The sequence below is a fragment of the Chenopodium quinoa genome, unplaced genomic scaffold (assembly GCF_001683475.1).
Source record: "Chenopodium quinoa cultivar QQ74 unplaced genomic scaffold, ASM168347v1, whole genome shotgun sequence".
NCBI classification, from domain to species: domain Eukaryota; kingdom Viridiplantae; phylum Streptophyta; class Magnoliopsida; order Caryophyllales; family Amaranthaceae; genus Chenopodium; species Chenopodium quinoa.
In genome coordinates this window covers 2,372,924-2,385,821 of record NW_018743196.1, presented here as the reverse complement: position 1 = coordinate 2,385,821, position 12,898 = coordinate 2,372,924, and the positions used below count along the sequence as shown (strand labels likewise).

The following is a 12,898-nucleotide window of genomic DNA, read 5'->3' as shown; positions in this document are numbered from 1 at the left end:
AATTAGCTGAAAACGACTCAATCTTGACCTTACCAGATCGAGCAACCAGCCTACCACTCATAGCTTAGACTAGCAAACAGACCCGCAAGTCACAACAAACAGTTTCAATTTAAGGCTGAGAGAAGTTAACCTAGTTTTCATACTGAGAGAAGTTACTCCATAAACCAAAAACGCCATAGATCAGATACGCGGCAAAAACATTTTGAGGAAATGTCACTTGTAAATGTGAAAGGATAAAAAGGGAGAATTACTGTAAGAACAGTTGATGCACTACTTTAAACCACAATAAAGGCAAGCAGCAAAACTGGAGTACTGGTAGAAAAGACGAGAAAACTGGATGGAACCACCTATCTATAATCGGAAAACCAGTCCTCGAACTATTTCCAGCAACCCGCCGGACTCTTTCTAGCTAGTAAAACCAACAAGGTCTAAATATACGAAACCTCACCTCTACCAAGTCTTTATTTCTTAATTTAGGACGAAATAACAAACCTTTACACAAGGGAATAGTGGCATTATTCTTACATTAGAATAACAATCCTATTCAGGCCACGGCAGCAAAAAATCAAAATCTGATCATTAGGTATGATAATTTTATCAACCAAATTTCCCAAAATTGACAATTGTTGGACCTTGTACAATTGCTACAACTATTTACACAAGGCATGACTCATTATTATACCCAGGATTAAGTTGTTAAAAAATACCTTCATCACTGGATGATCCAGGCAAGCCTTTGATTACATCTCTGAGAGCATAATAGTGGCTTTCGCATTTGTGATCTGAAATTAAATTGCTCGAGAGTAAAATTTCCTGGAAATGCTGCCCAGGATGCCATTTCCAGAGCGTGAAGTACTCTTTCGCTTTGCTTCCGTTGCTGCTGCTGTTTTGGCCATCAGTATTTCTTTTTAGATAGTAAACAGTTCCTGGGACAAACAATTCTTCATGCATCAGAGCAGCATTTTCTTTATCCCTGATAACAGCATCTTTGTCCCTGATAACAGCAGTTGGCTTGGAGACTGGCGGACCATCGGCTCCAGCAAGTGAATCCTCACTTGTCAATATACCTGTTAATCAAGGCAACAATTTACAATTGTCATATAAATGCCCTAATATAATGTTTGTATTTCTTATACGCTCATCACTCAGATAGCATACTGGGTATGCAGTCGGGTTTTTGATGAAAACTATCCAAAATAAATAATCTATATGCAATGAAGGGTGTGTTTGGTTACATGTACAATATTTGGTGCATAATCTATATTCTGACAAACTATCCAAAATAAGAAGTTTTAGATGAAAACTATTCAAAATAAGAAGTAATCATATCTCTAACAGTTTGGTTTCATGTACAATGTTTTCATAGAAAATGATTTTCCCATTTTCTTTTATTTTCCTTTGTTTGGTTTGTGAAGGGGCGAAAAACAATCTTCCTAGTGGTGGAAAATTACACTCTCAAGTCTCAATGGTGGAAAACATTTTCCTTTACAAAAGAAAGGAAGCCACATATTACTCCTGCCTTACCTCCTTTTTCCTCTCATGTATCCTCACCATTCCATTCCTATATTTTCATTTTCTCTATAACTTTTTTTGCAAGGAAACAAACAAAAAAAACTAATTTGCAATCGTGGTTTTTCCTTGAAAATATATTTCCCATGAAAATTCATTTTTCATAGATAATGTTTTAAGTCAAACCAAATGGAGCCGACATAATGAAAAAGTTATCATAAAAGATCACTAGGTTAGATCCCGTGCCATGCACGGTGATCTATACATATATATATTTTTTTTTTTTGAGGTGATCTATATATATATAGTTATATATTATTAATTGAGAAATATTATAATCATAAATTAGTCAAGAAATAATAAAAGTATGTGATATGTTAATTTGATATTTTCAATTTTAATTGTAACTTCCAATACACAACTAAAACAAAGTAGGCAAAAAAATCTGAGCAATTTTTTTTTTTTATTGTAAAATAGGTCACTAATTATTTAAAAATATTGATTTTTGGTATATATTGCCAAATTTTTTTTTAGTAAGATTTGTGAAAAAATCTTATATTTTAAATATAACGTGTCAATATGGAATACGTAAAAAAGATACGATTTTTGTAAATGATTTGTTTCCTTTATTAAAATATTTTTTTTAAAAAAAAGAAAAAATAACTAAGGACACACTAGGAGATGACATGTGTCATCGCTGGTGTGTCTTTTAATATATAATATTGAAGTATTGATGATTTGAATAATGCAAACCAGATTCTAGGCCACTTTGTAGGAAACCTATGGTGAAAGCACCAAGAAACTAGAAAGAATAACAATTACAATATATATCAAAGGATGACCCTATAAAATGAAGATTTCCTTTATACAAATTTTTGTTTGCCTTCAATATAGAAAGTAATACAAGGCCGTACCACCCTCTTTCTCATCTCATTTCTGGAGCAGGCATAAAAAATGTAATAATGACAGCCCATATGGTATAATGTGCTGAGATAATTTAAGTATATGTGCTATTTCACGCAAATTGTCCAATATAAATGTCCAAAGTAAGTAACTACAAAACTTTGGTTCTAATTTATTTTTCTATTGCCACTTTTACCAACTACAGAAATGAATGGGAGTGGAAATTATGACTACAAAATATCCAGTAATGAAGTATACACATAAATTGCATAACTAATCCTTTTATCCATCAACTAATACCAAGCTTTAAAGTAATATGGAGTAATCAGCAACTCTTTCCCTTTCAAGCGTGGGGTTAAAGACTTCCATCAAAAATCCTTTCCACTATATTACCAATTTACACAACATGTACAAAACAAAGTTTATCGATGTTACTCAGTATCAACTATCTTATTATTGCAAACCCTCCTAAGAATATAAAAACCATGGGAAAATGAGATCATGGTATATATAATAACTAGTCATAATGCATTTGTCAAAATATTTACTGCTAGACACAAGATATGCATAATCAATACAAATCTTTAGACAATTTGAAACAATAGCTGTTTCCAATTGGTACATTTACAAGGACATAGAGTCATACCAGAGTTGTTGGTCCTGCTTCTAAAATTTGCATAGTCAGCCACTTTCCGAGCTACATCTTGTACAGAAGACATGACCTGTTTTGCATTTGTGAAAAATTCCATCACACTTTTATAATCTTCCTTCTTCAAGACACTCATCCTACAGAAGATCAGGGGATATAAAGAAATCATTATCAGCTATGATTTAATGAAAGTCGGCAAGGACAAAGTAGCAGAGAGAAAAAAAAAGAAAAAAAAAAAATCGTTTACATTACAACATATTATAATACATAATCACTTGTCAGATTTGCGCTAGGATGATGAATTGTTGACATTGTCCACAACCTAAGCATGAAAGTCAACTCTCTATTCACAAATTCTACAGGCAGTAACCCACCCCCGCCCCTAAGAGGGAAAAATATTAGCTAATGTACAGCAGAGGTTCCTAGCAACAACATTTCAGAACGGATTTCACCATTGGTCCATAGGCAAGGCTGTTTAGATCAACCAAATATGTTCTTAAGATAAAACAGTGAAGAAACATAGTAACTACAACAGAAACAACAACATTACAATTATTATAGTTATAACAAAAACATATATAGGTTTAGAAGCACACTGAATTAGATATAAAAATTGAACAAATTAACATTGACATTTTTAACCTTGCAAGGAAAAGAAGCACCGGGCAGAACAGAACAAAAACTTGGACATACATAAGACCATAACCTAGAATGGAGAAGTAAGTACACATACAGGAGAGACAAAGGTTCTTCCAAATAACATGATGCATAGGCAAACCTCCCTTCCTGCTTCTTAAATTGCAATGTTAGAGATTTTAGGTCGGAATAACTGAATGATGAGGGGGCATTAGCTTACCAGTCAGTTTGAATGATTTCATTCCTCAGTCTTGCCAAAGAAGCGACACTTAGCCTAGGAACAACATCGTCCTGCATGACGATATAACATATATTACTCAAAGAGTAGTGACTACTGACCGCACATGCATAGGTCAGATAAAGTTCTCTCCTAATAGCCCCAGAACTCAACATACATACTCATAAATGCCTACCTGCATCACAACCGTGCTGACATAATCACAACAGCTTTCAGCAAGTTCTTTGGACACACAAGGAGGAGTAGCAATTCCAACAGCAGTTACAGTACTGGGATCAAATCCCAGCTCTGTGGCTGATTTTTGACGAAGCATCATTGCCAATAAAGAAGCTGTAGAAGCTCCAAGAGAATGCCCCACCAACCGTAACCTAAAACCCTGTGAATAAATTAGGCCATACTAATAAAGCAGCCTTGAAAAAGACAGGCAAAATGTATACATGTATGTAAAAGTAAGCTGAAAAAGGAAATAGATATCAAATTAAGTTACATAAAAAGCTTCACAACCTCATGTTTATGCAAACACCTCTTTATTGTTCCCATCTCATGATTCAGAAACCAGCGAGCAGCCTCAGCAGTACCAAAGTGGGTTGAATAGCCTTCAAAGGTGACATCTCCATCACTTGTTGACACAATATCAGTTACAAGGTCATATACTGTATGAGTTCCACGGATGCCAAGAATTACAAGTTTTCTGCGAGGATCAATACCGATGTAATAGCCAGGTCTCATCACGCTCGAATTACTGATGAATTTCAGGATGTTGCTTTCTCGAAGCATGCTTTGCCTGGCGAGGCCTGCAGGGGTGCCCCTATATGATCCTCTAGCTAATTCCAAGTGATATATAAGATCTTGTACCTGATTCACATAGGCATCAAAAGAAGGAAGAATCAATAGTCTAAATAAAAACTACAAAAACAAGACATAGTGAGAATCCTGCAGCAACTAAGTTATTGGTAGGTAAACATATTTATTAGGACATTATTTCTGAAATTTACCACGGATTCTGAGGTGATTTGAACACCCTTAACATCTACAAGTGGAGCTGCAGATGCTTGACGAAGATAAACAAGGTACAGTCCAATTGTGAGATCAGAGAGGCTCCAGTCTTGTAATCCAGTCTTACTTCTCTGGATACTAGCAACAATTTCAGCGATTGAACGACTACTGGGTGGAGGCTTACTTTCAGAGCCATTTCCTGCTACGTAAAACAACTTCCTCAGTTACCAACTGAAAGAATGAAACAAAAATTTCAAAGGAGACTCCATACAAACAAAATATCTTTTTAAACTTTCCTAATAATTTACAACAAATAAAAATTAATGATGCAGCCACTTTGTCATTCAACACTTACGATGTACAGTGATTCCAAGGCAATGCATAAGATACAGAAGATGTAACATTATAGAGTGATAAATGAATACTTATGGAGGTCTTCATTAAAAAAATATTTGAGTAGCAAAAAAATAGAATTATACAGAAAGAAAGAGAAAACAAAATACTTCATCTTCAAAAAGGACCTCTCAAGGCGTTGCAAGTTTTTTTTTTTTTTTTTTTTTTTGGAATAATTAAGAAAACAATTTATCCAATTATGTTAGTAATGGAAAGACAAAGACTGCAAGCATTTAAAGCTTGTGATATGAAACTGGTATAGCTGGAATGGTTAAAGAATTGATACACGAATCATGCAAATTAAGCAAGGTTGGCATGACAGAATTAACTACTCTCAAAGAAAGCATAAATAAGGCCTTATATTGAAAACTATGATGCCACCACCCCTAATGCCTTTAAGGATGTCTCAACCCAAAGAGGTAGAGAAATGGATTATATGCAATCTTATCCATACAGTTTCAGCCCTTGATCTAAATTCTAAAGCTAAAAGTCCCTTAAATGACTAACAACTTTATGGTGCACTTAAAATACCATTTATGAAAACATTTATTATATTCTGTTTTGATATAAAGCTTTGTATATGAACAACAAAATTAGCAATTATCAGACCTGGGAAAGCCCACCTACAAAGTTGTAGTGCAGGTTCAAGTGCCTTCGTAAGCCATGCAAGTTCCGACTTTCGTGTATTATCATTCAGTTCATCGTCATCAGAGCTATACTTTCCAAGTGTGCGATCATAATCTGTCTTATCAATGAGCTCAGACCTCTTCGGTGCCTCATATGAACCTTTGCTTTCAGACTTTGAAGATAGTGATCGAAACCTGGTAAGAGCGCCATACACGAGCATTCCATATGATTCATGTTTCTTTACCATGTGCTTATCTACAGATGTGATTAAATATTACTAACACATATAATAGAAGAAAGCATAACAAAATGATGGGCAAATACTTCAGCACAAAGAAAGAAAGGTCACGAGCGAATGACATAATAAAGATAGTAAGTTTTGCACACTGAAATAGCAAATAGATTTTAAGCTAATAAAAAAAAAAAGAGCAAAAACAGAGTAGCAAAAAGAACTGGGTAAGGGCAATCATGAAACAGAACCATGGAGCAAGAAAAGAAGCTGTATTACTAATTATGCAGCTGATGCTTATTGTTTGAGGTAACAAAAACCCCTATAATTCTAAAAGCTCAACCCATTCAGCCCAAAGAAACATATACTTGACCACGAAACTAACTTTATTCTCATTAACTATGATTTGCAACTGATATTAGCACAGAACTTCATAGATAAATCAAGTAAGAAACAAAAAGGACATTACCTATTCATAGAGTAATTCTATGGTCGATAAAGGATATGAACTACATTTTTCCAATAGTTAGGTTAGAAAAGTAGGCAAATCAACTTATCATCTATAGTTGGAACCAAAGTCCAAAAATAAAAGCAGAATAGATCCAAACAGACTATAAGCCAACATCAAAATGAAGCAAATTATAAACAATTAGTCAATTAGACCAACGGCTAAGAGTCAAGGCGTTCACTAAGTGTCCTGACGTAATGCAATCGTACACTCAATACATTAACAAGAGAAGATTCTCTAAGTTCAGGAATGGATGTCACAATAAGTTCAAGGTTTCACCTCTCATTGCAACAATAGACCATAACCAAGTTTAGTAGCTTATTAGACATGTCAATGAACCCGACCAAATTTAGTAGCTTCCAAGTTTAGTAGCTATTAGACATAACCAATTAACCATAACCAAGTTTAGTAGCTATTAGACAAGTTTAGTAGCTTATTAGACATGTCAATGAACCCGAACATCTCATTAACAAACTCGGCCATAGTTCGTTCGTTATGTAAACAAATAAACCCGAACACATTTCCGAGCTTATCCAATAAACAAGCTCAGCTCCACCAACGAGGTGTTTGACTCATTTACGCTCACAAATAGTTCGTTCATAATCATTTATCGGCTTGCCTAATGCCTACTTAATCCACGGTCCACATACATCCACATTTTTACTTTGCTTAATTACTACTACAAAGAGCAACCTATTCGACAGAAAAAAAGAGTTTTCCGACAAGAAATTGTGACCGTTTGATCAAAATCTTCATACTTGCTCAAATTTATCCAAATTTTCAAAGAGATGATTCAACACAATACATTAATAAATATTATTAAAATTAAGTACAGTATAAACTTGTACACCTACACTACTCAATAGAACTACAAAGTTTCAACTAAATAATCAATTCTTACATTCAAATTAGGATTCTAACAACAAAAAAATTTGAATTAGGAAATTTCTCAGCAACAATTGATTCATAAAGTACAACTTATAAAAACGGCAAAAATCACATAGAAATGATGGTTAATAGTTTCATCAATTTTATCAAATGAAGAAGAAAAATTACCTAGGTGATGTAAAAGACGACGCAATGAAGAAATCGCCATTGTTGGGCGAAGATGAGGAAGAGAGAGAAAGGAAGTTAGTTAGAGAAAAATGGGGAAGAGGTTAAGAATTGTGAAATTTGGGAGTAGTGTTTGTGATGCGGTGATGCGTGTTCGACTAGCAGAAGAAGATACGCGAACAGAAGAAAAGGCGCGGCGGTGCCGCTTTGGGTTGTGTCAAGTGTCAACACCTTGGTTTTGGGCATCATTGTTCATTTCATTGGGCCTAGCTTGACTTACTTGGAGTGAAATGGATTGAAGCATTGTTAGAGTGTGGCCATTGGTTGACCCATGACCTGGTCATGAGGAGAGATAAAGGACTTTTTATATTAAATAAATGGAAGAAAGAAAAAAATGGATGAGAGAGGTTCATGATCTTGTCATTGAATGACCAAGATAAAAGTTTGGTCATGAAGCTATTATTTGACAAGTGGCTATTTTTTATTGGAAGATGGAGATGGCTATTTGCATGTATTTGAGCAACAAATTCAAGCATGATCAAATTTATTTTGGGCAACCATTGGGAGTTTTTGGTCATGGTTGGTAATGTGATTTGGTCATAGATGAGTGGAAAAAGAAGAAATTATATAAATAATCATGACCAATAATTTTGGGTCATCCATTGGGTATACTCTTAAGGGTGCGTTCTTTTCGCCTAAATAACAAGTTGGTTCGGTTTAAGTTTAGTGTGTACGGAGTAAGATGTTTTGGTTAGTGATTTTTTTATTGGTTAACTTATTCTGTTAAATTAAAATGATCTTTACTTTGTATGGTTTAATGATATTTTGCATAGTTATAAGCTTGTAACTGAAAACCTAACGGGCCAACGATTGATTGAATTAACCACACAGTTTTTTTAAATTTGGTCAAACAACCCACCCGATGACCAATAAGAAGATATGAAGTAATAATTAACAAACCAATTGAATACAAAGATGAAAGACTTTTGTGAAATATGAACATTTGAATTAGTTTGGTCTGAATTTTACGAGTTCAATCTAATTTTGGCAAAGAAAATGAAGGATTATTTACTAGGGATTTGTTAAACATCGCCCACAAATTACTACATAAAGCCCACAAAATTCACTTGGTTTGCCAAAATTGCCCTTGACCTTAAAAAAAACACTCACACTCTCATCACTCACACTCTCATTGCTCATCTTCTTTCAACCTCTCTAAAAAAAAAAAATTCAAACAACGGCAATGTCGAGGCGGCAAGGCAAGGAATTGGCGGCGGCGGCGGAGGGAAGGATGTCCCAAGGAGGAAAGGTACATTTTGTTAAAAAAAAAAAAAAAAAAAAAAGGGAAAAACCGTCGTGACGGCGGTGGGGCGCCCTGGCTGGACGCCCAGCCAGCGGTGGTGGCGCTAGCTGCAGACGCCGCCACCAGTTGGCTGGCGCCTGGGCTGGACGCCACAACCACGGTTGTGGCGTTTATTCAAGGCGCCGCAGCCGTGGCTGTGGCGTCCAGCCCAGGCGCCAGCCCACTGGTGGCGGCGTCTGCGGCTGGCGCCACCATCGCTGGCTGGGCGTCCAGCCAGGGCGCCCCCCCCCCCCTTTTTTCTTTTTTTTATATTTTTTAAAAAAATTGTTTTTAATTTTTTTTTTTTTGTGTAATATATTTTTGAATTGTTTTTATATTTTGTTGTTTATTTTTATAAATTTTTTCAATTTCGTTGTATTTTTTCTATGTTTATATTTTGTTTACAATTATTTGTATGTTTTTAGTTTATTTGATTTGGGAGTGGTAGCTATTTTTCGTATAAATTTTTGTATGTTTATATATTTTAAAATTTTGTGTAGAATTCACTAGGTCGTCATGGTGCGGGGAAGAATATAGAGCTTCTTAGTAGAAGCTATTCAGTGGAGAGGTCGGGGCATAGACATGTCAGATCCCGTGGTATTTCGGCCTCAGCTCGTAGAGAACGGATCCACCGTCGGGATGAGGATGACGATGAACGATGATGATGCTGAGGAGGGTGACCAGGAGGAGGAGCAGGAGGAGGGCGCAGATGAGGATGAGGATGTGGACGATGGCAGTGGACCGTATGATGATTACGGTCCATTCAGTCAGAGGGTTGATGACATGTACGAGACACATATGGTGGAGGTGCGTAAGGGTAGGGGTGGTAGGTTTGTTAGTAGATCTGGCACATCATCTGCGTCCACTGTATCTGGGGCAAGCAGGAAACGGTCGAGGACCGGTAATGATTCTTGGGTTGTTAGGAGTGAGGTGCCCGGTGGGCCTGTTGACGGGAGTGTGATTCCTAGCTTTCTAGGACACATAGTTGCCCGTATTTGGGAGGACCAGGAGAGGCCTTCAGTTACGGGGTTGTTGAAATGTCATACCCGGGAAAAGACTTGTAGCTTTTTGCGTACATGGGCTGAGGCCTGGCCGACGGAGAGCGAGATGTTCGAGCGACTGGAGGGCACTGGGGTGAATCACGTTCCTGCCACCATGCACGATAAGATTGACAGTACGCTGATCACGGCTTTCATTGAGCGATGGCAGCCAGATACAAACTCTTTCCACCTTCCGTTCGGTGAGATGACGATCATGTTACATGACGTTGAGGCCATTCTGGGGATTCGTGTTGAGGGTAAACGACTTTGTGCTGTGGCTGATGCGGATCAGGCAGATTTGCTGGCGGAGTTGTTGGCGGTGGACAGGGTTGCACTGTACACCGAGGCGCTAGGTGTTTGGGAACACGGAGGTGTGAAGATCGCATCCGTGTTGCAGCGGTGTTTGTACCCCAGTGCACGTAGGACGCCCGACGCACAGCTGAGTGCTTATGTTTTTCTACTCCTCGGATGTACCTTGTTTCCGGATAAGAGCGGCGGAAACAAGCTCAGGCCACGCGACATAGTAGAGGCGTGTGACCCCGACAGTGTAGGCCAGTTTTCCTGGGGATCGGCTACGTTGGCGTATTTGTATCGCCAACTAGGATTTGCGAGTCGGGCTGACGCGGCAGGTATCACTGGGTGTCTGACTCTATTGCAGACCTGGATATACGAGTACTTTCCTGCATTGCGACCACATCGTGACCCAGTTCCTATTGATGAGGGGATGCCGCGTGCTTGTGCATGGAGTCCGCGCTCGGAGAAGAAGTCCGTTGACCGCCTCCGATCGATACGGTTATTGCTGGACAGGCTGTCCCCCTTAGAGGTAACGTTTATAAAAGCAGGAGTAGGAGAAGCTGTATTGGATGCTATCCTTTCCTTCTTAAACTCTGGCAGTTTGCTTAGGGAGGTTTTATATACCGTTATTGCTAAAGTTCCCAAGATCCCTATAAATTGTTTCTACATTTTATTATTTGCACATATTATATTCATGTTATTAAATTTTATATGTTGTTATTGTACAGGTGAACTGGATGCCTTTCGGCCCGAACCCTAGTGTTAGGGTACCCAGGACCCTGTACACGGGACTCATTCAGTATCGTGAGATCGTCGAGGCGTACATGCCCCAGCGTTGTCTTCGCCAGCTTGGATTTGTCCAAGTTGTCCCTCCTCCCCCGGCATGCCCGATGAAGGCGGTCCGACCTGCATCGTCGAGGGACTACGTCGTGCAATGGCCGGATATCATGACCGGGACGTGGGACCAGTTTCCGATGGTGGCCCGCTTATGGACTGCGGAGTTGCAGCGGCCGCCCTCTGGGGTTACTCCCATGTGTGACCATTACTACATGGAATGGTTCAACCGGTATTCGCACCCGAGGTTGATCGCAGATCTCGACCACAGCGATGATGATTATGTGCCACCGCCTACTTCCACGGAAGCGGTATGTCTTTTATTATATTTATCGTTGTCTTTTAATTAAGTTTTATATGTTGTTATTGTATTTCATCTTCTGTTTTTTGTTGTATGCAGTGGATGGGAAAGATAATGCAGGACGTACAGAAACTCTCTCTTGAGAAGGACAGCATGAGTGCAACAGGGAGAGCTGTTGTTGATAGTCTGGAACAGACCCTTGCGCAGTGGGAGTCGTCGTCGAGGAGGGATTACTGATGGATATTGTATTTTATTTATAGAGCATTATGTTGGACATTATGTTGTAAGATTGTTCTTTTAGCTTCCAACTTAAACATATTATCAGTGCTGTTTTTAAATTTTGATATAACCGTTCGTGGATCCACGCAACTTACCCATGCAACATATAGAATGCAGTAAGCAATACAATATAAAATATTAATGTTCTCATTAAAAGAGCAACGTACAAATAAGATTACAAATAAAGAATGTAAACATGAAAAACTAAAATGCAGCTAGGGTGTTCCATTCGTGGATCCGGTCATGATATAGCGCATCCCAACCCTCTACGTTCGCTGTGCGAATGTTGTACCACCGAGGTATAATCGGTGGCACTGGAAAATCGGTTGACATGTCTAGTCGGATGAAATGTCTGTATGACGACCCAAGAAACGCAATAGCTAGCTCTCTGACCGGTGTGGTGACAGTCTCACGCGACCGCCAAGGGAGAACCGTGGTACAAGGATAATAAGCTTGACTATGCACTCCCAGGACGAAATGCATGACTGCGCATTTGTAAATGTTTGCAACGGCAAACAGATCTAGGGGCGCGTCAAAATAATGATTTTGGCCGCAAGGTCCACCTCCCCACCGGATACGCCGCAGAGCGCCATCCAAGTCATCCTGGTACACATGACGATAAACATTTCGGTTAGAGGCAATTTCGTTGTACATCAACTGACGCACCAAACCGTAGTTGTCTTCGCCCATTTGAAAAACATCAGCCACGACCCGGAATCCGCAGTTACCATCTCCGATTACATCATTCCACCCTTCCAAGTACGACATGATGATCGCAGGTATCCTTTCCTTGTACGGAAACTGTTCAACATCGTTTCTTCCTATTCACCATATAATTATAGACAGTTAAGAAGGCAGGAGTAACACTTTAAAACTATGTGCAATAAAAACAACCAAAACGTACCAGTTCTCAGGGGCATATTCACAGACGATGAAGATTGACTACGACTAGATGACGATGTCCGACCACGAGAACGACCACGACCAAGACCACGGATTTACTCAAACGCACTCCTGTTCCGCCGTTGTCGACCTCGAGGACGGTCAACTCCTTCGGGTTCCTCATA

The 12,898-nt window shown here is 38.5% G+C and overlaps 1 protein-coding gene across 1 annotated transcript; it reads right to left on the bottom strand.

The window, feature by feature from the left end:
- Nucleotides 1-286: 286 nt before the first annotated feature.
- Nucleotides 287-8,156, bottom strand: LOC110733143. The gene is made up of 8 exons (XM_021913167.1): nt 7,745-8,156; nt 5,934-6,206; nt 4,931-5,130; nt 4,440-4,790; nt 4,111-4,311; nt 3,918-3,988; nt 3,059-3,198; nt 287-1,067 (listed from the first exon to the last, which is right to left on the bottom strand). Exons 1-8 carry the CDS (start codon nt 7,782-7,784, stop codon nt 697-699), a joined length of 1,647 nt encoding a protein of 548 aa, XP_021768859.1. The 5' UTR covers nt 7,785-8,156; the 3' UTR covers nt 287-696.
- Nucleotides 8,157-12,898: the final 4,742 nt, after the last annotated feature.